Below are 24,949 nucleotides of genomic sequence, written 5' to 3' on the forward strand. Positions count from 1 at the left end.
CATTTCACAGATAAGGCAAGATAGCATTGTGTGCAAGCTCTGCTTTCTCTCTGCTTCCTTCATCAATGTTCCAACTAAGGGAAAGTGGGGTTGTTTGTTTTTCCTTCAGAGCTAATCATTGCAAGTTTTCGAAGACTCTGTGAACTGCTGGGCTTGTGTTTTGAGCCGGACCAAGCCGCTTTCTGGAGAGCCGGCCTGCTGTAGGTGAGCATATGCTTGGGAGCTGAGGGATGGGGGCTTGGATGGTGGGTGATGCCGGAGGCTACTGCGGTCTGACCCAGACCCCTGCTCTGTCAGAGCAGAGTAGAGTTGGCCAGCACGTGGGGTCCACAGGGTGCAGGGCACAACTTACTCTCCTGCTCTCGTCTCACGTCTTCCATGCTTCCTCCAGACGCTGTGAGCCCATTTTAGTTTTCAGTTTGCAGACATCAGCACCCTTCACCTCTAAACACTTCAGCTTGAGCATTTTTCCCTACAGTTCAATATTTGCTGGAAGATTTATATTTCTAAAAGATAGGTTTTGCAAACAGAGAAATTAGTCAATGTCGTGTGTGTGGATGATGCGATTGGGCAAACACACACACACACACGCACGTGTTACCTCCCTCAAAATACAGAACACAACCATTAGCACGCTTTCCCAATCAGTCCTCGCTCCCACCCCCACAGAGGACCACTGTTGTGACTCCTCTTCAACTTTATGTTTTGCTTAATTTTTTTTGAGATCGTATTGTTAATGTACATTAGAGTCAAACGTTTAATGCTTCAATCAACCAAAGAGCTCAGCAAATAACAAATAAAAAGATCATAGTTGAGCAGGAAAACAATCAAGGACTATAAACATTCATGATCACTCAAATTATACTAGTCTATAATTCCTTCCCACTCGTCTGACAGAGATTTAAAGCAACGTGACCTGGCAGCTTTCACCACCAAGATGCTGCCTGTTTCAGAACTCCATGCCAACCCACCCACACGATGTGGACTGCACGATGTGTGGCCTCCCTGGCGTGGTCTGTTTATGCCACCCTTGCTTGCGGTTGCACATGACCCAAGGTTCCTTCCTTCGCTTCTCTTGCATTCTACTCTAAGAGTAGAGCACAGCTGTTTACTCCATCCTCCTAAGGATTGCAGTCATTGTCTCAAGAAACACTAATACTATTACAGTTTCACTCAGCTGTGTTTATTTTAGAGTTGACCGTACACAAGAGAAGTGGGCATCTCTTCATTTGACTGCTGTTTCCGGTCCTTGCTGAGTGATGGTTTTTGTTCTTGTGTAGCTCTTCATCTCATGGAGTGTCTTTGACTATAATGCAAAATTAAAAACATGCTATGTCAAAAAAATTGTTTAAAGGAAAGTCTTTACTCTTTCAGGGATTGCTAGCTCGGGTGCTGGTTCTGCCTTCCTGCCAAGAAGTCTGTCATTGTCTAACACATACTGGGTTAAGAGTGGGAGGATGAGAAGCAAGACAGCCAAGCTGAGCCTCCAGGCAGAAGGGGACACTGTGCCCCAAAGCTCTGGGCAAAGAAGTCCTGGGTGCTGGCAGAACTCAGAGGGCTGTGTTTCTAGGGTACCATGTGCAGGTGCATGTGAACTCATGGGAAGGGTACAGGGCAGGCAGCAAGTGAGGCGTTTGGCTCCTCACAGTTCTGGAGGCTGGTGGTCCAAAGTCAAGGTGCCATGAGGATCGGCGACCTCACGGCTTCTTCGTCTGGCCCTGCCCTCCTGCAGAGAGAGGGAAAAGGCTCTGGGGGACAGACTTCTTCGTCCGGTAAGCCCACCAAGCACCCAGGCAGGATCAAGGCCCTGCGCTTAGGACTCACTGAACTGTCGTCTTCACCCTAAGGGGCTTCATTTCCAAACAGTTGACACTTTTGAAGGGTCACAATTGAGGTCCTAGGGAATCCAGGGTTACTGCAGTCTTGGGGAGCAGGGAAGGCTGATGGGCTGATCCGGGTATTAGTTAAGAAAGATGGGGGACACTGAACAGAGAAGCCTACTGGCAGGCTGAGCAGGGAGAAGGGGGAAAGGCATCTCGCGGGTTGAGTGACATAGCCAAGAGGAGCCACCAGCAGTTGGAAAAGGCAGGGCAAGATTATACCCTCAAGGCCTTGCCCGGAAGTGCTACTCTCCCCCACCCCCGGCCCGGCACAACAAAATGGTAAAAAATTTAAAGTTTCAGGTTTACTGAGCATTTGCTAAGACAGCAGCAGGTAACTAACGCCAAGGGCAGCTGGGATAGCAGACGGCGCCATCCGTGTAAAGAGGGGAGCCGGAGAGGCAGCAGGGGATGTGAAAGCTTAGATTTGGAATCCAGAAGTTGCGGGGGCTTCAAGAAGTCAAGGAGTGAGCAGGCGTGGCCGTACAGCTGGTCAAGCCACCTCTTGCAACGCCAGCATCTCCTTTCCAAGTGTCTGCTCAGGTTCCGGCTGCTTTGCTTCTATCTGGCTTCCTGTTGTTGATTCCAGATACACAGCAGGTAATGGCTCGAGTATGTGGGCCCCTACCACCCTCATAGGAGGCCCAGATGGAGTTCCTGGCTCCTGGCTTCAGCCTGGTCCAGGCTTGTCTATTACAAGCCATTTGGGGGAATGAACCAGCAGACGTCAGATATCTCTCTCCCTCTCTTCTCCCCTCCCTCTTTTTTCAAGTAGAAAATAAGCTTTTAAAACATATCTGGTATTGTGGCTCAACAGGCTAATCTTCCACCTTCAAGCGCTGGCATCCAATGTGGACACTGGTTCGTGACCTGTCTGCTCCACTTCCCATCCAGCAACCTGTTTCTGGTCTGGGAAAGCAGCGGAGAATGGCCCAGGTCCTTGGGCCTTGCACCAGTGTGGGAGATGATGAGGAATCTCCCAGCTCCTGGCTTCGGATCAGCTCAGTTCTGGCCGTTGCAGCCATTTGGGGAGTGAACCAGCAGATGGAGGATCTTCCTGTCTCTCTGTTCTGTAAAAATCCGCCTTTCCAATAAAAATTAAAAATCTTTAATCTTAAGAAAAAGATGTCAAAGAGATGAAAGGGTAGCACATGAGCTTCACAGTAAATCTTCAACAGTAGATAACGTCATTGTTGATTGCTGTAATAATCCTGAGTTGGAACTGATTGCCTCGTGAGTTTCTCTGATGTTTCTGGAACCTCAGGAGAGCAAACCGCGTCAAGTGCTGCCAGCTCCACCAGCGAGGCAGGGCTCACTCTTTCCAACACCTCTGTTTGAACCTAAAAGTTTCCTGGTACAAAGTTCTGTTTGTGTTTCTTCTCCCGGGTGCTGATAACCAACTTCACACCCACCCAGAAAGTCTACCTAGGGCCGCCACGCGGGAGCCAGGCACAGGACGCCGGCACTCCTCCAGGGCTCCTTCCTGCCAAGCTGGTGTTCGTTGTTCTGGTAGTAGAAATCCGCTATCGCCATCTTGTGGACACACAGCAGAAAGTCGCGGTTGGACAGAAAAGACAGCTTCAAAGGCTCTAAACCGCTGGTCCTGACTGGCATCATGCCTGTCGTTGGTCAGTCCCTGCGTCCTCTCCTCCACACCTCCCAACCCTGAGCTCCCGGCACACTCAGTGTGAAGGCCCAAGTCCTCACCTCGGCTTTCCAGTCCGCTGTCTTCCTCCACTTAACACCCCTTGCTCACTCGCTGCCCTGCCCTGGAGCTTCAGCATTCAGTAACTTCTCACGTGGACTTCTCTCTCCCGTGTTGTCTTCATCCACTCATTTTTCATGGTACACCTGTGACTCATTCCCCCCAGAAGAGGCCAGTCCCCCTATCTGCACACATTTCCCCACCTGCCAGCAGCCCTCCGTCTTGCGCAATGCCCCCTGCAATCAGCTGCTTCTTGGTGAGATGATTGCGTGGTCTGCAAGCCCCTCCAAGGTGAAGGCTGTGTTGGCTGTGTCTGTGGCACTGGACACATCGCGAGTCCAGAGCTAACCTTGGAAGGATGGAATGCATGGCTCGGCGCGCGCCTCAGAGGGAGTGAGGGCTGAGGGGTACACGGAACAGAATTCTTCAAATGGGTGGCACAAGAGGAGGTGACCATTCTTGGAGCCAGTGCCTTCCATGGTCAGTCAGCACAAGCAGGTGTGAAGACTTTTTTTTAAAGATTTTTATTATTGTTGTTATTGTTGTTGGAAAGACAGATTTACAGAGAGAAGAAAAGACAGAGCAAGGAAGGTCTTCCATCTCTTGGTTTACTCCCAAGTGGTCGCAATGCTGAGCTGATCTGAAGCCCAGAGCTTCTTCCAGTTCTCCCACGTGGGTGGAAGGACCCAAGGCTTTGGTCCATCCTCTACTGCTTTCCCAGGCCAGGGAATTAGAAGGAAAGTGGAGCAGCTGGGATTCAAACCAGTGGCCATACGGGATCCCGGCACTTGCAAGGGGAGGATTTTGCCCCTGAGCCATCATGTCGGACCCAGGTGGTAAGACTTTTGCCGTCATACTCCAAACCCGTCGCTCACCCAGTGCTTCGTTCTCAAGGTTCGTTAGAAATGCCCTTCCTGCCCTCGTTCCTCTCAGGCCCACCTCAGCTCCGCAGCAGCACCGACATCAACTCCCAGGGAGGCGGGAGGAGCACGCGGTGGCTCCTCCGGTAGAGCTGTGCGTGTCAGGGACACACTGGTTTCAGTTAAACCCATTTCTCATGACTTCTCAGGCTAAGCCGTCTCTGCTCTGGCCGATGGACGACTGTCCTGCAGCCAAGGCTGCTGTGGATTCCAGAGCGCAGGTTCAGCTGCTGCATCGAGACTTGACCAGTCGTCATTCTTTGAGGTGAGTGACAAAAGCCTGATTCAGCCAGGTTTATCTCAGGAGAGCACTCGGTCAGCCTGCAGAGCTGAAGCTGGGGAGGCAAGTTGCAGACGCATCTGGATCCAGGGCCTCTGTCCACCTCACAGCTCTGATGTCACCTCTAGGAGGCCTTTCTCACGCTGAGGCCCTCTCAAGAAGGTTCCAGGCTCACATCTCAACCAGCTCAACACACTCAGCCAGAAACGGAAGCTTAACTAGAATACCAGGTTTCGCAAATATTGGAACATACTCAGACTGATCAAACACACACACACACAAAAATGTTCATTGACGATCTGAAACTCAAATATAACTGGAGTTCCTATAGATTACTGGCTGCCCCAAGTCCAGTACAAATCCTGGGACTAAAGCTAGACAATGTGGAACAGGTGCCCACCCCAGTACCTAATCATGGTTAGCAGGGGAATAGGCTATGCCAATTGGCAGACCAATGTCCCCGCCTGCCCCTGGAGCAGCAGCAGCAGGGTCAGCCCCTGCAGACCACAGGTGCTGGCCATGAGAGACGGGAGGGGCCACTCCACTCAGCAGTGATCAAGACACTGACCCTAGAACAGAGATAAATAAATCCTACACAGTTAAAATCAGACGCCTGCACAGTGGCTGCCTGGCGCACAAGAGCTTGTTGGCATTTTCAGTTTGTTTCTTCTTTTCTGGTATTATAACCAGGCTCAACAGGAATTTAGTGGGGATGCCATAACCAGAGACTGGGTGGCTTGAACAACCAGAAAGTACTTTGTCACAAATCTGGAGACTGCAAGTTCAAGGTCAAGGCATGGGCAGGGTCAGCTTCCTCTGAAGACTGTGTTCCTTGGCCAACAGATGGGCACCTTCTCTCATGTCCTCCCAGGTCCTCCCACTGCAGCTGGCTGTGCACTAAAATGCTCTTCTAAGGTCACACTGTCCAGCGTCCTGCACCAACCTCCTTCCCACCACCCACCCCCTAAGACCACGCTGAAACCCAATCACCTCTTTAAAGGCTCTGACTTTGTTACTGCAATAAAACATCTGGGACTGGGTGGTTTCTACAGCCAATGGGTTTATTTAAAAGCTCACAGTTTTGGAAGGCTAAATGGCCAAGGTCAGACAGCCCTCTGGTATCAGGTTCCTGGTGAATAGCAATGCAAGGCCAGAGGATGGGTCCGACAAGAAGTCAGAGAGATTCCAGGGGACAGCACTGTGGTGCACACAGCAGGCTAAGCCACCACTTCCAACACCACAGAGTCCCAGCTGCTCTGCTTCCAATCTGGCTTTCAGTGAGCCCAATCCTTGGAAAGGTACACCATGGTCCTACTTACCCTGACCCCTGTGCAGGACGGCTCTGGGAAGTGAACAAACAGATGGAGAATCTCTCTCTCTCTCTCTCTCTCTCTCTCTCTCTCTCTCTCTCCTTTAAACAAGGCTAACTCCTTTAACAACAATTCCCCCTCACAGAAACTCTGGGTTCCATGAGAACGCTGAAAGACTTCATCATTTTCCACTGTGCCCCACCTCTTAGCCACCTCCTACCATCACCGCCCTGGGGACCAAGCTTCCAGCACACGCACCCCTGGGAGTCACCCTCCACCCACAGCCACACCACAGCTGACCTCTCTGCACCTGCAGTCCCAAGCGGAGGAACTAGAGGAGCCCAAGTTGCAGCACGCGGCCTCAGGGGCACCCAAATGAGCCTATTACATCATAGAGCAGAATGGTGGCTGTCTAGCTTGTCCCAGCCCCAAGGCTGTGCACTGAGCAGTGATACCCAAAGGAGCCTAGTCAGACTGCAGGTGGTAGAGGGCCCCTGCTGCCCCAACCACACCTCCGCTGATGTGTTTCTCCCCTTGCCAAGTCAATCACCTTGGAGAACCCACAGCCAATCCACCTCCAAGGTCCTGGCACCAAGTGTAGGGCCAAACACTTGGGTGCACCATTGAACAATGTGTCTTGAAAGAGAAAAAAAACCAACCAACCAACCAAACAAGAAAACATACACCCTCCCAACATTTGTTCTGGAGCTGTCCCTGGAATGAAGCGGACAGGGGCCAGCACTGTGGTGAAATTGCGACTTGGAGTGCTGGCATCCTCTACGGACTCCAGTGTGAGTCCCAGCTGCTCCACTTCCCATCCAGCTCCCTGCTAAGGTGCCTGGGAAAGCAGCAGAGAATGGCCCAAGAGTTTGGGCTCTGCAGCCACGGGGAAGACCCAGAAGAAGCTCCTGGCTTCAGCATGGCACTCCCCGGACTGATGTGATCATTTGGGGAGTGACTCGGGATGGAAGATTTCCCCTCTCTGTCTCTCTCCCTCCCTCCCTTTCATTGCAATTCTGCCTTTCAAATAAATAGAGCTCTGAGGAGGAAGGAGGTGTGAGGGGTGGGCACTGGAGCCGCAGAAATGAGGCTCCTGGATGTATAAATGAGGCCTTAGTGAGAACTCATCAGAAAGGTAAAGCTACAGAAAGTGGAAAAAGAGGGAAAGTAAGTGAAAACAACGCAAGTGTTTCAGTGTCTTCAGTCCCTAAGGCATTAATGATGGGGGGCAAGGCAGGGGTATGGAAAACCGTTATTGGTTTTCCTGTGATGGAAGAGAAATGTAAATATGTATGATATGTAAATACCTTTTTATGATAAAAGCCCCAGGGAGATGGCTAGGGCTGTCTGCGAAATCTGCCAGCCGTGGAGGATGCTAATGGGAACAGTCCTCACTCCAGCAATTACCATAATGCTTATGGGGCTTTGGAGATGTCACCCATGCACGCTGATCAGGAAACACACACTCACAACTCTCTGAGCTCCTGTCTCCTCTGCTTTTACCGTGTGGGAGACGAACAGGCTCCTGGAGCTGGAACTGCGAGTCTAGGAGTGGCCCAGCCGCCACCGAGGAGCCTCAGGGCCTCTGGAGAAAGTTCTCTGTTCCCTGCTACCTGACCTCAGCCACACCCGCAGCGCAGCTGCCGGCCGAGCAGCGGCCCCTGGCGGCCACTGTGCTGGACCGGGAGGCGGAAGGGAAGGCTGTCGGCCGGGTAGGGCCGCCTTGCGCTCCGCAGCTCCCCGGGAATGGCCCCCGCGTCCGCGCCCTGGGCGCGCGCCCTGTGGCGGGCCTGCAATGCGCTCATGGCCGCCTTCTTCACGCTCGCCGCCTTCGTGCAGGTCAGGCGGCGCGGGGAGGGGTTGAGGAACTCGCCAGTGTGCGTCAGGCTCTGGCCCTCGTCCCTGGGGTCGGCTGCAGGGTAAAGGGCTCAGGCAGTCAGTCCAGTGTCCCGGAAGCACGCCTGGGCCTGGGCACGCAGCTTCCCTGAGAGCCGGCCCAGCAGCTTCCCCGAGGTTCCTTGTTGGCCTGGGCCGCCGCCACCTATTATGGACAACTCCAAGTACTCTTCCACCACCACCCCGGGAGAGGTGTTATGGTTCACTCGGCTAGGATGATTAAGCCAGGAGGCCATGTGCAGGCCGGGGGGCAGGACAGGATGGGTTTACAGGACTGGCTGATGCCTGACCCTCTTGTCCTTGCAGACCAACGATCCTGATGCAGAAGTGTGGGTGGTGAGTACGCTCTGGCTGCTTTCGCTTCCAGGAATTGTGTTAACCGCACCTTTTTCTGTATTTGCCAATCCTCTATTGACATCTAAACTTTAGTATTCAAATCCTTTGTAAGGTTTTCTTTTCCTAACTTTTTTTTCCATGTGCTTTAAAGTTGGGGTTGGTGCAGTATCACAGTGACAATGTAAGCTGTGTGTGTAAATTCTTAACTTTCTAGAGACACAGAGGCCTTTCTAGGAGAGGGTTTATACCGGCAGTTCTTGTACCATGATGACATAATAATAATAATAAATATTATTATTATTATTATTATAGTTCAAGGAGTTCCAGAGAGGGAGGTTCACCCTGTAGAGTTTCGCTCTCCAAGTGCACTCAACAACAAAGCTTCATCCGAGTCTCTTTGGCAAGTGCAAGGTCCAAGGACCAGGGCCATCTTCTGCTGCTTTCTTCTTACAGGAGGGACTGGCACATCCTCGGATGTTGCTGTGTCCTGGAGAGAGAGGGGGGCCGCTATGCTTATTGGAGCTGATAACCCAGCTGAGGGCACTTTGTGGGCTTTTGCATAATCGTCTGAGCCGGCTGTCCGGGGACTCCAGCAACCTTGAGTGGGGTAGTGGCAGGCCTGAGCTCTATGGCTCTGCTAGCTTGGTGAGGTAGAGTCATAGAAAGTTGCTGGAGCCCGTAACACCTGCAAGTACCGACTAAACCTCGGAAGGGAACTACAGCAGGATTAGACTGAACCTGAGCATTTCCTGCAATTTTTCCCAGTTTCCTTCCGCGCATATACACGAGGCTGTGTGACATCGCCAGCGAGGAGATATATAGGCTTTGGAACAAGGGGAAGCCTGAGGGAGTAACTGGGGAAACCCCAGACAGCCTGTTTATGGCCTGGTGTTTTCCCAGTGCACTCTGATTCACATATCCCTGATGGATATCAAACTGTCCCTTCCTCAGCACCAGGGCCCTGAGTTTCAAAAACTAGTTCCCTGAAGATAAATCTCAAATATCCAGCTTAATGCTGAATTTCTCAGGCCAGCCTTGTGGCACTGCGGGTGAAGTCACTGCCTATGACGCCTTCCACAACCCATTTGAGTGTACTCAGCTAATGCACCTGGGAAGGCAGCCCAAGTGCTTGGGTCCCTGCTGCCCTGGTGGAGCACCCAGATGGGCTCTAGGCTCCTGGTGCTGGCCTGGACCAGCCCTGGCCACTGCAAACATTTAGGGAGGGAATCAGTGCATGGAAGATCTTTCTGTTTGTCTCTCCCTTTCTCTTCCTATCCCTCTGCCTTTCAGATAAATAAGTCAATCTTTTTTAATTAATTTTTTTTATACAATTTAGTTAGCACTGGGCTCTTCCCTCCCGCTCCCTCAAGTTCCCTCCGCTCCCCTCTGCTATCCCCTCCAGGTTCATAATGTGTGTCCTTCGTGAGTTTTCCCCAGTCCATCATGTTTCCACTGGAATGTCTCCCAACCATGTAGGAGACTATCATTTCATTGTGAATTCGTTCTTATATCCTGGGGCCCTAATATAGGTACAATGAGGATTAGATCTTCGTTATTTATGGGCAGTACCAATAACAGTGATGAAGGGGACATTGACCATCTCAGGCGATTGTAAACAATCAGCCTCTTATGGATGGTTGATTAATGAATTGCATCACAAGATCTTGTTGCAGAAGGAACAGGTAAGCATGAAGTGACACAGAGTAAGATTCACATATGCCATCTCTAGATTTGACATCATATTATCTTATCTTAGAGCAAACATATGATATCATTAGTCAATCTTTTAAAAGATTCCCAAAGGCATCAGGAGACCTCAAATCCACCCAGAACTCCCTCCACCTCCTGACTCGCCTGTTTCAATTGGCAGCAGACACAAGTGCTGAGCCATCCTGGCTCAAAGCTTTGGTTGTCTTCAACGTCTCTCTGCCTTACCGCTGCCTCTGGCATCTTTTAAAACAAAACAATCAAACAATGAAATGAAAAATCAACTCCGCAAGGAACCACCCCAGTCTAATTTGCTTATTCATGCCCTATCTATATGTGTCGCCTTACTCCACCTTCAGACGACTGACAAACCCCACAACGGCACGGACACGCGTCCCCTGTTCCCAGTCAACCATTCCTTCTCCGATGTGGACTTGTACATGAACTTGTGCGACAGCCAGCACCTCCCCACCCTCTTTCTCTCTCTCTCTTTTTTTAATTTAAGATGTATGTGTTTTTTTTTCTTTTTTTGAAAGAGTTGCAGACAGGAAGGAAGAGACAGAACTTGTACCTGCTAGTTCACTCCTTAAGTGGTTCACAGCTACGGTTGGGCCAGGCCAAAGCCAGGAGCCATCCAGGTCTCCCTCATGGGTGACAGGGACCCAGGTGCTTGGGCTATCTACTGCTGCTTTCCCCAGCTCACTAACAGGGAGCTGGATCCAAAGTGTAGCAATGGAAACTTGAACTGGTGCTCATATGGGATCCTAGCATCACAGGCTAAGGTTTCACTTACTGTGCCACAGCACTGGCCCCTTCTCAACCCTTCTGACTGCTTTCTGGTTTCGTCTGCTCCCAGAACACTTTCCACTCTAAAAACTCTTAACCATTTCCTGGGATCTCTAAATTGAAGCTTCCCAATTTAGACTCCAGGCCTGCTACAGTTTGGCCCCAACTCCCCTTCTCAGCCTGGTGGGCACGTTTGGTTCCGTGTCAAGGTTGGCTCTGGACCCGGCAGCCTGCAGGAGGATAAGGCTGCTGTTGGTAGGCTTCAGGCCACCTCACACAGAGCTTCCCTTAGAAAACACCTTCCCATATGGACTCAGGATGAATATTTATCTGAACACACTTGAGTTTGTGGGGTATAAGACCTGGTCTTGTACCCAGTTCACCCCCCGCGTCCCCATCCTCTCAGCCTGTTCTCAAGAGAGGACATTTACTGAAGGTGTCTCCCTTTTTTAAAAATATTTATTTATTTTTATTGGAAAGTCAGATATACAGAGAGGAGGAGAGACAGAGAGGAAGATCTTTCATCCAATGATTCACTCCCCAAGTGAGCCGCAACGGGCCGGTACGCGCCGATCCGATGCCGGGACCAGGAACTTCCTCCAGGTCTCCCACATGGGTAGAGTCCCAAGACTTTGGGTCGTCCTCGACTGTTTTCCCAGGCCACAAGCAGGGAGCTGGATGGGAAGTGGAGCTGCCAGGACTAGTACCGGCGCCCATATGGGATCCCGGCGTGTTCAGGGCAAGAATTCCAGCCGCTAGGCCACAGCGCCGGGCCCCGAAGGTGTCTCCCTTAACAAGAAGTCGGGCCCGGCGGCGTGGCCTAGCGGCTAAAAGTCCTCGCCTTGAACGCCCCGGGATCCCATATGGGCGCCGGTTCTAATCCCGGCAGCTCCACTTCCCATCCAGCTCCCTGCTTGTGGCCTGGGAAAGCAGGAGAGGACGGCCCAAAGCCTTGGGACCCTGCACCCGCGTGGGAGACCCGGAAGAGGTTCCTGGTCCCAGCATCGGATCGGCGCGTACCGGCCCGTTGCGGCTCACTTGGGGAGTGAAACATCGGATGGAAGATCTTCCTCTCTGTCTCTCCTCTCTGTATATCCAGCTTTCCAATAATAATAAAATCTTTAAAAAAAAAAACAAGAAGTCAAGCGGTGACTGTTTAATGCTAAGTGGTAGTGTCAGGGACCTGAGCTTTGTAGTCTGCCATCCTCACTGTACGAGTGATATTTCTCATGTTTACAGAATGACTGCTGTAGCTCCCAACACCTTGTCTGCAAAACAAGAACATCCCACGTAGGCAGGAGCAAAATTAAGCTGTCTCCTGCTTTTTCTCCCCCTTGACAAGAAGGGGGTTCTCCCAGGATGCTGCTCAGCTTAGTTGGACTGGTCCTGCATATTTTCAGGGGACAGGCTGGTATTTTACCTCCCCTGCACGCCTGTTGGTAAATGCTTTGAATAGCATCACTAGGAAGTTGTTTCGTTCTTGGAACATGAACACCCCTTCCCGGGAAGAGGCTGGGTAACCCAGCTGGGTTTTTCAGAAGGCTTTGGTCCTGGCCCTTGGTACAACAAGTATGTATGACTCAAAGCTCTCAGGGACTGTGTGGTGAATTGCACTAAATAGTGTATGGAAACATTACAAACTCTCAGTTGGTTTGGTTTGGTTTGATTTAAGTCCACCAACAAAAATTTAAAACACCAAGGCCAGCATGGTGGCGTAGCATGCCAATTTGCCTGCAGCACCAGCATCCCATATGAGTGCTGGTTCCAATGCCAGCTGTTCCATTTCTGATCCAGCTCCTTGCTGATGGCCTGAGAAAGCAGCGGAAGATGGCCCAAAACCTGTGGTCCTGCACCGATGGAGGAGACCAGGAGAAAGCTTCTGGCTCCTGGCTTCAGGCCTGCTTGCCCTGGCCATTGCGGCCACTTGGGGAGTAAACCAGTGAATGGAAGAGCTCCCTTGCTCTCTCTTTGTCTCTTCCTCACTCTCTCTGTAATTCTGACTTTCAAGTAAAATAAAAAAAAAATCTCATATATATATACATATATCATAAATAGAGTCTATCATAAATAGAATCTGTTTGGTTCATTGAATGGTTTTTCTTAAAATGTTTGTACTAGAAGCAACTATTTTTAGTCTCTCATCCCTCAAAACTTATAATAGAAAAAAAAAACATTCAAATCAAGATTAATGTGTCACAATTGCCACAGGAAACTATTAGTTACTTTGAAAAGGAATTTTGTTCCTGTATTTGTTAACAATATGCTGAAGTAAGTTTTTAGATTTCTTAAGCTATTAGTGACAGAAATATGTAAATGCACATTTTAAAATGATTTCCCATGCCTTTTTTTTTTTTTTTTGCACCAGAGTCCTAGAAAGGGAGAGAGACAGAAAGCCATTCCCCAAGTGGCTGCAACAGCCAGGGCTGAGCCAAGCAGAAGCCAGGAGCCTGGAGCTCCATCCAGGTGCCCCACATGAGTGGCAAGGCCCCAAGTCCTTGAGCTATCCTCTGCTACCTTCCTAGGCACATTACCAGGGAGCCCAGTGGAAAGAGAACCCTTCAAACATTCCTTGTGGAGAGCACCATTGAACATTCTATGTTGTGTCTATTAATTCTGTCTCACACACATGCGCTTAGGAAAGGGCACTTGTTGCAAATGCAGCATCCAAGGCTTTACCCGAGACCTCCAGACTCAGATTCAGTCGGCAACAAGCCCTCCAGGCACCTATGAGCACAGTACAGTGTGTGCAGCACCACTGTAGCCCCCAGCAGCATGCCTGAGACCGGGTAGGGATTACCTGCCTTGCAAATGTCAGCACTCACTCATATTCCTGCAAGGGTTAGAGGCAGAGTAGAGAAGACAGAGACTGTAATCCAAATGTTCTCCCTCCCCAGGGTCAAGATGGGCATGTTATTATCGAGGAAACAAATTGCTGAAGATGTGCTGCTCTGACAGCTTCCACATGAACAGGAGGTTTTGACATAAGCCTAGCAAGAGATGTGAAATAGCTATGTATCTCAGAAAGTTCTCACGCTTCTTAGAAACCTGCCCTCTCCACTTGCCCTCAACTCATGATACACACACACACACACACAGTTTGGCAAGAGCCTGCCTGCTATGAATGAGGCTTGGAAAGAGATTCTGTTCAGAGTCAGCCTTCCAAATCACAAACAAGTTCATCAGAAACTTCCAACAGAGGAGGCCGATGGCATCAAGTGGCACCTCTGAACTATACAATGTAGAAAACTTCCCGTGGGATGCTGGGCTGCACGGTCCGTTGAGTCAGGCCTTGTGGGGCTGTCTAGCTGACTGTGGCTGCTTCTGCCCTGCTTTTCAAAGCATATTCCCTTTTAACACTGTGGGAAAAGTCATTCTGACCTGGAAATGACTTAAGAGACATGGGGAGCTCAGCATGTTTAAAAACCCAACTCTGATGGGTTGGCATGGGAGGCACAGTGGGCTAAGCTGGCATCACATCCAAAAGTACCAGTTCGGGTCCCGGATGCTCTGCCTGTAACCCCAGATAATGTGCCTGCGGAGGCAGTGGATGACAGTGTTCACAACAGCCAGGGCTGGGCCGAGTGGAAGCTCACAGCCAGGGACTCCAGCGGAACGGCAGGGTCTCCATGCTTGAGCCGACACCGCTGCCTCCCAGGCGCATTAGCAGGAAGCTGGATTGGAGGCAGGACTTGATCCCAGAAATGCCAGTATGGGATGTGGCCATCACAAGTGACAGCTTAGCCCATTGCATCCCAACACCTGCCCCAGGGTGTACTTCATAACTCACGCCATTCCCTCTTTTGGCTCACAGGTGGCGTATACAATACCTGCAGTACTGACCCTGCTGGTTGGATTTAACCCTCTTGTCACAGGTATGAACCCTGGATTTGGAATGGAGATGTGGCCGATCCAATTCGCTTGTCATAAGCAGAACTTATTTTGTAAGCTTCTGAGAGAAAAAGTGGGGTTCTCTAACTCTTTTTCTTTTTCACTTATAATCATATAGGCACAATTTTAACCTAGGTCGTCCTTACCCATCTTCAGGAACACTTCACAAGGATTTGCTATACTAAGCCATTCTTTACTCATTCAAACCTAAGACCTCCCTATGCTTGTGTGCAATGGTAGTTGTGTCGTTTATCCCATGAGACATCAGGGGTTCAGTCACTACAATGACTTCTGAAGCCACAGAACCAACATTAAATCAGTAACAATCCACATGCTAACTGTGTGTCTCCGTATTCCGTGGGAACCGGTGTCTACTCCATACTCATTCTTCTTGGAGCAGAACTGCTCCCGGCAATGACTTTCTCATTTGGAATGTAGTTAACACCTGAAGTTATGTGTAGACATTGTCTGAAACAAGTCTTGACTTTTGCATTCACACATGTAGCAGATTTTGCATTAATTTGGGTATTGGCTTTGGTGTCCTCTAAGGATCCTAGTGTGGCTTTATTAAGAGACAGTAGAGGGCCCAGCATGGTGGCCTAGCAGTTAAAGTCCTCGCCTTGAATGTGCCGGGATCCCATATGGGCACCGGTTCTAATCCCGGCAGTCCCGCTTCCCATCCAGCTCCCTGCTTGTGGCCTGGGAAAGCAGTTGAGGACGGCCCAAAACCTTGGGACCCTGCACCCATGTGGGAGACCTGGAGGAAGTTCCTGGCACCTGGCTTCAGACTGACGCAGCACCAGCTGTTGTGGTCACTTGGGGAGTGAATCATCAGACGGAAGATCTTCCTCTCTGTCTCTCCTCCTCTCTGTATATCTGACTTTCCAATAAAAATAAATAAATCTTTTTAAAAAAAGGAGAGAGAGACATTAGAGGTTTGATCCAGTTATAGACATGGGCGGGGGAACCATATATTTTTCTGCCAAGGGCCATTTTGGTATTTATAACATTGTTCACAGGCCACACAAAATTATAAGCTTAGAAATTAACCTGCTATAGATTTACTGAATTTTGAGTCCCACCTGTAGTTGCCTTGGCAAGGCCAGATCAGATGATTTTGTGGGGTGAATACACCCCACCTCTGATCTAGGAGGTAGGGCTAGTTCGAAGTCCTTTGGTCACCAAGGACATGCCCTTGGGAGCTGATTATTACCTGAAGGCTGGTTCTCCAAGCTTGAGTTGGTTCTCCAGCCATTCTCTTGTCTGCTTCCTGGTTCACCTCTACTTGTTCCTCCACCCACCACACTCATCAAATGTCAGGCCTGGCTGATATCTTGGACTGTGGATTTCCAAAACTATAAGCCAAAATAAACCTTCTGCTTTCACAATTGGCTTCTCTCGGGTATCTGTGATAACAGTGAAAGTTGCCCTCTACCTTATCTCCCTGTATCCCGTCAAGGTACCTATGACCGGATATTACATATTTCCATATGTTTCCCCTGCTAGGCTGTGGCTGCCTTAGAAGCAAGATGATGTTTTACGTGTCTTTGCTTAAGGTTGCCCATGAATGTGTCCTAATCTGTTTGGACTTCAGAACAAAAAGACAATAGGCAGGGTGGCTTAGAAACAATTTAGATTTCTTTCTCCCAGCTTTAGAGGATGAGAAGTCCCAGATTAAGGTGCTACTTAATGCTTGTTGCATGGATGGATGTTTAAAATAAAGAATAGTGTCATATTTATTCTGTAGCCTGCTTTTTGAACTTCCGGGTAAGTGAAGAATATATAATTGGTAATTGGTTTGTATTGTTTAATTGGCTGTGGAACTCAGTGCTAGGCAAAATAGCTCCTTGACCTTTGGCAGCCATAAAAAAAACCCTCAAGAAATCTTAATTGGATGGTTCTGAACTATTAAACAGTATCTTAGTAACAGAAAAGAATCCATTTAATGGTAGTTATTAAGATTTCCTAATCTCTGGGGGGTCATTAAATGTTAACACACTATTCTCTCAACGTCAGTTTCTGAGGGGGCTCAGAAGGAAGCCCAAGGGTTTATTCTCACCTTGATGGGGAAAATTCTAGTTCCTTAAATGCCTGGGCTTCTTGTGCAGGCCTGCAGAACGCTACATCTTGAAGCTGGATCTTCTACTTAGAGCTCCTCTAGTTAAAAGCTAGAAAAATATCAATAACTCAAAGGTGCTGGGAGGGAAAAAGAAAATGTACTGGCATAAGAGGGTCCTTCCCTAGCTCCTGGAACTATAAAATGAAAGCATAAGTTTATTTGGGCATGAGAAGTTTTTGAAACCTATGTAGAATTTGTTCATAATATGCATTTTTATGAACTTCATGAAGACCCTGCCTCATCTGCATAGATTTCAGAATTTTCTTGCACAAAAATCATCTTTTAATTCCACTTTTCATGAGCTTATGTTAACTGAAACAGATGGGGTGACATTGACTTAAGACATTTGTCTAGTCAAGATTTAAATTTCTTTCCACCTCTCCATGGTTGGCTGCCCTGACTTCACTCTTGCATTCCACCTGATAACCCCACATCTTCCCATCCGTGTCTAACAGACTGAATTTTGAGAGGATGTAGACTGTATTTCTTTACCAAGATGTCAGAATTATGGGTCCTGACTTACCATCTGTTTGTTCTCAGACAAATCCCTATGGCCAAGTGCACACAATGCATTGCTTCATCTAGCGTGGTCCAGTTCACTGGACACATGGACTGCTGGACCCCCACCAAAAATAAAGGTTGACTGTCATATGAAGGAGTTTGCTAGACCCCCAAAACAAGAAATGACTACTTCAGTTCATAAGCAAGCCTGTGGCTCCCATATTTGTTATTCCCAGAAAAAAAAATTCAAGTTTCTTCTAAAGGCCTTCCCTGAAAGCAGAGTATAACAAAACACACAATGCCATCATTTTTCTCTGAGATGCGTTAGTCTAGCATCATTAACAGCATCAGGATATCTCTTTGCAGGTAACTTTATTTGGAAGAGTGTGTCTGCCATCCACATGTTCGTTTGCATGGTGTGGGCTCTCAGCCTGGCCCACCACTTCTTGCTTCATGCACAGGAGAACATCTTACACGAAGAAGAAGGCAGGTAAGCAGTGACTTTTGCTCTTTGGAAGGCTGGGATAGTTCTGAGAAATCTCACATTCCTTATCTGTGCATGATGCTGATTTCATCCCCTCGGCTCTACCATGTCCGCATTACACGTGGGAGAAACTGAAGAAGGGAGGAAAGGCAAGGCTCAAACCCAGCACTATCAGACTCCATTCTTTCTACTGTAACACAGACATTCTATAGTGGGGCAGTTAGACCTTGGCTTCCTTCCAACTAGCAAGCATGCCATGCAGTAATCCTCCATCTACTGTACAGAGGTCACTCTGTCTGCAGGCCAATCTGTCTATGATTCAAAACGAATCTTACCAAGTGGGATTGGCCACCTCTGTGAGACTTGTTCTGGAATGTCTCATGACTGTTTGCTAACTTATAAATGGGCCCTTCCGAAAGTTAAGTACCTATTAAGAAAGAAAAAAACATATGAGATACATCCATGATTTCGGGTCACTGGGAGGAACAGTACAACCAAGAAACCCAGGTCAGATTTATCTGTCATTTTCAACATTGTTTTAGGTGCTTCAAAGTTGGGCAGGATGAGATCAAACTAATACATAGGGTCCGATTGCAGGAGAGGAAGTCAATGGGTAGGGAAGAAAAATGAACCAGACTAATAATAATTGCAGGATGGGTACCTACTTTCCAAATGCGTGGGCTAAAAGCACTTCTGTTACCCATCAGATGAGGCTAGTAACGCTGAAAGTCCCACCTTGCATTCACCATAATTGGTAGGCATCAAGCTGGAGCCGACTCAACCCATCCGATTTACTTTCTCACCTCCCTGATTTGCTCTCCAGGCTTTCTAAAGAGGAGAATTTTTCACAAAGCTGGTGACGCTTAACTTTCTCATCTCTGAGTCTTGATGCAGTATTGGCCCATCTCAGCAGTGGGATAGAAAAGAGAGTTTGCAAACAGTCGTGGTTTCCTCTCCACCTCTTTATATGCAATTAATTTTCATCAGGAAAAAAAATTTATGCGTGTTCTGTAGGTGTGCTATGTCTTGGGGAAGTGGTCCTGGTGAGAAGGTGATGGTGTGTGCCTCCCTGGCATGTGTGCTGTTTTCTAGGGAGCTGTCTGGCTTGGTGATCATCACTGCCTGGATGGGCCTATGCTGTAGCTCATCAGAGTAAGTTCTTCCACTCCTTTCTCAAACTGGATATGTCCTTAAGGTTTGTGGAGTCAAGCAGCAGCGAACATGTAGACGCACAAATAAAAGCAGGGGCCCTTGGGGAGAAATCTGTCCTTTTTTTCCAAGGCAAGCAAATCATAGTTGATTTGGCATCTCCTGACACCCCACCTGTTCATGACTGCCATGGTCTTCTCTGTGATCCCAATGGTCATAGACGGTGACTGGCCCAAGGGAAGGCATGAAGGGCGAAGAAGATAGAAATGTGCAGGTACATATTAGAGAACATTTGTTATAAAATAACAGTGATGCATAGAACAGAAAAAAAATTCATGACAAGAGTAGTGTATGGAATTAGGAGGGGAAGAAATGGAATTGGAGTGTTTCTGAAGGCACTCGATTGCCTTGGAGGGGGTGAGACTTTTGATTTACAACCGGACTTTGGTAAGTCATGAGTTCATGTTATAATCCTTGGGGTGAACAGAAAATATGTAAGGCAGGGAGAGTCAGAGAAAAGATATAGTACAAGTGGGACAAATGGGAAGCTGACACTAAGACAAATTTAAACCCAAACACATCAGAAATTATATTAAATGGAAATAGACCACTGAAGAGTCCAAGATTTTCAAAGTATAAAAATAAAAAACCTAGCTGTACAACTGCTTATAAAGCATAATCCTTAAATATGTAGATACAGACCAAAGACCAAAGTATGAAAAAACTACACAAACACCAACCATAACTAGCTGAATTCTGGGCCAAACACTCACCCTTATGCTCATGTTTTATGTCCCAAACCCTTTATCAAATATTTTTCGAAGTATGTAAATGTGTATGTGTCATAAATATTTATGCATAATATATGTATATATTATATATTTAAAGCTAAAATAATGTTATGTGTTGTGCCAGTTTTCATTTAACCCTATATCTATATTTCCTTTCAATGGTGATAAAAGTCTGTAGTCTCAGGGACTTTACCATAATAATTAATTTGATTTATTGCACAGAATAGACACAATCTCAAAATATCAATAGGATTTTTTAAAATGGATTTTTTTTTCTTTGTCATTAGAGTATACGCCATTCAGGGATGTATACTCAAAGGACTTGCAATAGTTAACTCTGTGTGTTATGCTACCAGAAGTGAAACGGTTAGGCTCATTTATTTCTCGCGATAATCTTTCTAAAAATACATTCATTATTTAGAATTACGTGAAATATCTACAAAGTTCCCAAGTCAAATCCATAATACAAGATAGATTCAAATAAACCTAACCTGTAGTCACAAGAATACTGCCTTCCCTCCTACCCAGCAAAGTAACTTCCCTAACTTTTCTTCTAATACAAGTGTATTTCATCTTTTCAACTTATCCTGGTATAATGGAATGAAGGAGAGATCTACTCTTGCCATCTTTCTTATAGCCAATAGTTCCTCTCAACATCACTTCGTAAACAGTGGGCTTACGATGCCAAAGGAAGACACTTCTTTAATAAAAAAGGTACAGTTTATCAAGAAGAAATAACAAGTCAAAGTTTGTACTACTTAATAACATTCTTCAAAATATAGACGACAGAAATTGACAGAACAACAATAAAAAAGGTGAAAAATCCAAAGTATCCTGCAAGAATTGAACACACTTCTTTCAGTCACTAATAGAACAAACAGACATAAAAATAAAACAATGAAGCTTTATAGTACTTAATCACACAATAAGAAACCTGGCCTGTGAACATATATTTACAACACCTAAAGCAACAGAGGCAGAATCGCCATTCACTTACATGGTGCAAATGTATAAAATAATGGCTTGTATATTAGGCCATGAAATAAGTCTGAACAAATTGCAAAAGGCTGGAGCCCTACAGGCTGTTCTATGACCACAGTTCAGTTAAGCTAGAAATCATTAACTAAAGATAATGAGGCAATCACTATATTTTTAAAAGTTAGGAAATACACTTTCAAATAACATTTGAATCAAATAAAGAAATCACAGTGGAAATTAGAAAATATTTTTGAGTTGAATAAGAACCCTGAATATCAAAATTTGTGGCTAATAAAATTTGGAATATGGCTAAAAATCACATTTGGGAAGGCCCAGTGTGATGGTTCAATTGGCTAATCCTCCCCTTGCAAGTGCTGGGATCCCATATAGGACCCAGTTCATGTCCCCGCTGCTCCACTTCCCATCCAACTCCCTGTTTGTGGCATGGGAAAACTGTGGAGGATGACCCAAAGCCTTGGGAAATTCCACCCACATAGGAGACCTGGTAAAGGCTCCTGGCTTCAGATCAGCTCAGTTCTGGCCATTGTGGCCACTTGCGGAGTGAACTAGCAGATGGAAGATCTTGTCTCTCCTTCTCTCTGTAAATCTGCCTTTCCAATAAAAATGAGCAAATCTTTTTTTTAAAAAAAATCACATTTGGGAAATTGGTCAACTTAAGAATATACAATGAAAAAGGGAAAAAAAACAGAAAGACCAAAAATTAATGAGCTAAGCTTCCAAAAAGTTAGGAATTCCTTAGTTTAAAAAGTTAGGGAAATAGCAGTAAGCTAATCCCCTGCCACAGGAGATTAAGAGGAAAAATAAAGGAGACTAAAGGAAAATAAAAATATGAAAGAGAATACAATCACACAAAAAATACATATTTAAAAAACTGTTAAGATAATATTATAGACAACTTAATGCCAATACATTTTAAAACAGATTAACTACACAATCTTAGGAAAAAACACAATTTACCAAAACTTGCACAGGAATAGTCTCGTAACTATTAAGGAAATTAAGTCCATTTTTTAAGTTTTCTCTAAAGGGAAATTCTTGACTTAGTACAGCTGGAGAAGTCTAACATTTAAAGAAGAAATAATGATGACCTTGAGCCAAAAATGTAGAAACTCTGTCCAACTCATGAGGGCAAAACAAACATGAGAGAAAAACTTGGCAAGAACACTTCAGCCGAAGGAAATTGCACAGCCATCCCACCACCACAGATGGAAAAACACTAATCAAACAGAAAGTCAGATCCTGCGATGTATAACCCAACCACCAAGGCAGGCTTCTTACAGGAACACCAAGCTCATGAAACATTCAAAAACCAATCATTGTTTCCCATGTCAGCGAAGAAACAGAAAACCTTCTGTATTTATTTTTATTAGAAAGTCAAATATATAGAGAGGAGGAGAGACAGAGAGGAAGATCTTCTGTCCAATAATCCACACCCCAAGTGACCACAACAGCCAGAGCTGCGTCGATCTGAAGCCAGGAGCCTCCTCCAGGTCTCCCACACAGGTGCAGGGTCCCACGGCTTTGGGCCGTCCTCTACTGCTTTCCCAGGCCACAAGCAGGGAGCTGGATGGGAAACAGGGCCCCTATGGGATCCTGGCATGTATCACTAGGCCTTAGCCACTAGGCTACCGCGCCAGACCTTTATTTATTTATTTATTTATTTATTTATTTATTTATTTATTTATTTATTTAAAGTTCTTATAAAATAGGTGTAGGAAGGAACTAGCTACTAGACAGCATCAACAGTAAGGCATGATAGTGAATGACAGACAGTTCCTCTGATGCCAGAAATGAAATCGGAATTCCACATTGTTTTAGGCACTGTGCTGACCAGGCCATAATGAAGAAAAGGCAATAAAAGGCCCAGAAGTTGAAAAGGAAGAAATAAAGTTTTCATTATTTGTGGATGGCCTGGTTGATTATGTAGAGGAATGTTCAACATTGTTAGAACTGATCATGAGGTTTGGCATGATTCCTGGATTCAGGATAGAAGAAAAGAAAACAGACTGTATTCCAAACAGCTGGCAACCGCAAGTGACAAAAGCAAAAACGTGGCACGGTTCAGAGCATGAAGTGAACCCCTTAGGAATACATTTAGCAAGATTGCCAAATCCTGATGGAAAAAACACTGAGAAATTATGATTACAATTAGAAAATACCTTAGTAGTTGGAGACACAAACATATTCTGGTGAAAGGATAAATAAATGAGGAAAACAGCAGAATTGAGAAACAGATTCATGCGTATGGTAGAACCTTGATTTGCGACAAAGATGGTTTTGCAGGGTAGCAAAGAATGGCGTCTTCAATAACTAGTGCCTGGAAAAACTGAGCAGCCATAAGGGGAAAAAAAGTGAAATAACCCCTGCCCCACAACTTTCCTAAGTCAGGTGGGCTGCAGATCTAACGTGAAATAAAGAAACTAGAGATGGCAACTTAAGATCTTTAAAATCTTGAGGAGGCGAAATTTGGCAACATATGTTAACATCAGGATTTCTGTAAAGAATATATAAAGAATTCCTACAAAATAATGAGTTACATCTCAGAGAGGGTAGGAGTTTGTCACAGCGGCTCATTGCCGTCTGGGCTGCCTGCATCCCATACTGAAAGTGCCTGAGTTTGAGTTCCAGCTCCACCTGTGTTCCAGCTTCCTGCTAATGTGCACCTTGGGAGGCACATCTCTGAGTTCCCTGCCCCATAGCCAGGTCCTGTCCCAGCCCCAGCTATGAAGGGTATTCAAAATGCACCAGCAACTGAGAGACTTCTCTGCCCTGCTAGCCTCCGTTCAAAATTTTTTTCAAGTGTCAATGTACGTAGTGACAAATATACATATCTGTGTTAATTGGAGTCAGCTTTTGCACACACACACACACGAGCTATACTAAAATGTAATGACGTTTTACTAACTCCGTTTTGTTTCCAGGCCATCTATCCTTCTATTGAGTTATTATTTATATATATATATATATGTTTTTTTTTTATTTCTAGGAATCCAGTTGGTGGGAGAATTCAGTTGGCTCTTGCCATTATAATTGTTCTTTTCCCATTTATCTCATGGATCTATGTGTACACAAACAAGGAGTTGCAGTCCTCATGGCCAACTCACTGCAAGACAGCAATTTAAATGCAAAAGTCATCATTCTTAAAAATATATTTTAGGTTTCTTATAAACATAAGGGTAACAGGCCAGTTTCCCAGCTGTTTATTCCAGGTAATGTAAGCTAATACTAAGAGAAACGATTTTTTACAGAAAGTTGGGACGAGAAAATCCTCAAGAACTTTCTAAGGTAACGTGTAATGTCAGATTGGATGAGGCTGATAAGAGATGGAGTCCAGCACTCTCTGGAAGGCTTTCTGAAGGGTGTGATGTCAGAGTACGCTGGGGCAAACACTAAAGCAAATGTTAAGAGCTCATTTTAATTGAGTATCAGCACTAGCCATGTGACTTGGACAAGCAAAACTCCAGCCAGGCATTTCTATAGAGATTGAAATCCTTACAGTAGGATTACTATCAGAGCCCCTACTTATTCTGCTGCAAGGATCCAATTAGCAAATGGGAAAGCAATAGGGAGAAGGAATGCCTGTGTAAGTCTGTGCTTGACTAAAACATCAAGAGAGGGTCGTGGCCCTGAATTGGCACAGCGCCGTGACCTGAGTGAGCACTCGAGGTAAGCTGCAAGGACAGGCATGTCTTGGAAAGATGAGGAAGTTGAATAGAAGCCATCCATTTGGGACCAGGAACCTACATTCTGAGTAATGAGGTCAACATCTATGCATCGGAACACTGAGAGTCACCCGAGGCAGGGGAGGGTTTGAAAGCTACATCCTACAGTACAGCAAGCAGCCACTAGCCCCACACTGCTATGGAGCCCTTGAAATGAGGCTAGGGTAGCTTTAAAAAAATCTAGTTCTTCTCTCATGTTTACCTTAATTAAACACTGATTTTCACTTAATATAAAACTCGTGTTTGAAACAATCTGGTTATGTCAATCTGCTCTTGCTGCTACAGATTTCATCTTATCTAAGTCTCTATTTCCAATGAAAATTCAGTGTTCACATGAGTGGATTATAAGTGTAAAATACCCACTTACACTTTTTTCAATGTGCAAAAGAAATATAAAATATTTTTATGATGTCAAAAGATTAATTTGGTTAAATATACTATTAAAATTTGCATGTTTCTATTCACTTTTTTACACG

General features: G+C 46.3%; 1 protein-coding gene across 6 annotated transcripts; it reads left to right on the forward strand.

Moving 5' to 3' along the window:
- On the forward strand, nucleotides 1–24,483 carry TMEM220 (transmembrane protein 220). Of its 6 annotated transcripts, none has more exons than XM_058676188.1 (7): nucleotides 1–204; nucleotides 8,298–8,327; nucleotides 9,730–9,820; nucleotides 14,632–14,692; nucleotides 17,695–17,818; nucleotides 18,905–18,964; nucleotides 23,738–24,483. In XM_058676188.1, exons 2-7 carry the CDS (start codon nucleotides 8,311–8,313, stop codon nucleotides 23,871–23,873), a joined length of 489 nt encoding a protein of 162 aa, XP_058532171.1. In that variant the 5' UTR covers nucleotides 1–204; nucleotides 8,298–8,310; the 3' UTR covers nucleotides 23,874–24,483. The 6 variants fall into 6 exon arrangements, with proteins under 6 accessions (XP_058532171.1, XP_058532169.1, XP_058532170.1 ...); XM_058676186.1 differs by lacking the exon at nucleotides 1–204 and adding an exon at nucleotides 7,783–7,934; XM_058676187.1 differs by lacking the exon at nucleotides 1–204 and adding an exon at nucleotides 7,783–7,934 and having other exon boundaries at nucleotides 9,730–9,799.
- Nucleotides 24,484–24,949: the final 466 nt, after the last annotated feature.

The sequence above is a fragment of the Ochotona princeps genome, chromosome 17 (genome assembly GCF_030435755.1).
Source record: "Ochotona princeps isolate mOchPri1 chromosome 17, mOchPri1.hap1, whole genome shotgun sequence".
NCBI classification, from domain to species: domain Eukaryota; kingdom Metazoa; phylum Chordata; class Mammalia; order Lagomorpha; family Ochotonidae; genus Ochotona; species Ochotona princeps.

Coding starts and splice junctions, on each gene's coding strand:
- TMEM220 (XM_058676186.1), top strand. CDS start 7,891: ATGCGCTCATGGCCGCCTTCTTCACGCTCGCCGCCTTCGTGCAG. Junction 9,821..14,631: donor TAGGAGACTATCATTTCATT/GTGAATTCGTTC, acceptor TTTGGCTCACAG/GTGGCGTATACAATACCTGC. Junction 18,965..23,737: donor CTATGCTGTAGCTCATCAGA/GTAAGTTCTTCC, acceptor TTTTATTTCTAG/GAATCCAGTTGGTGGGAGAA.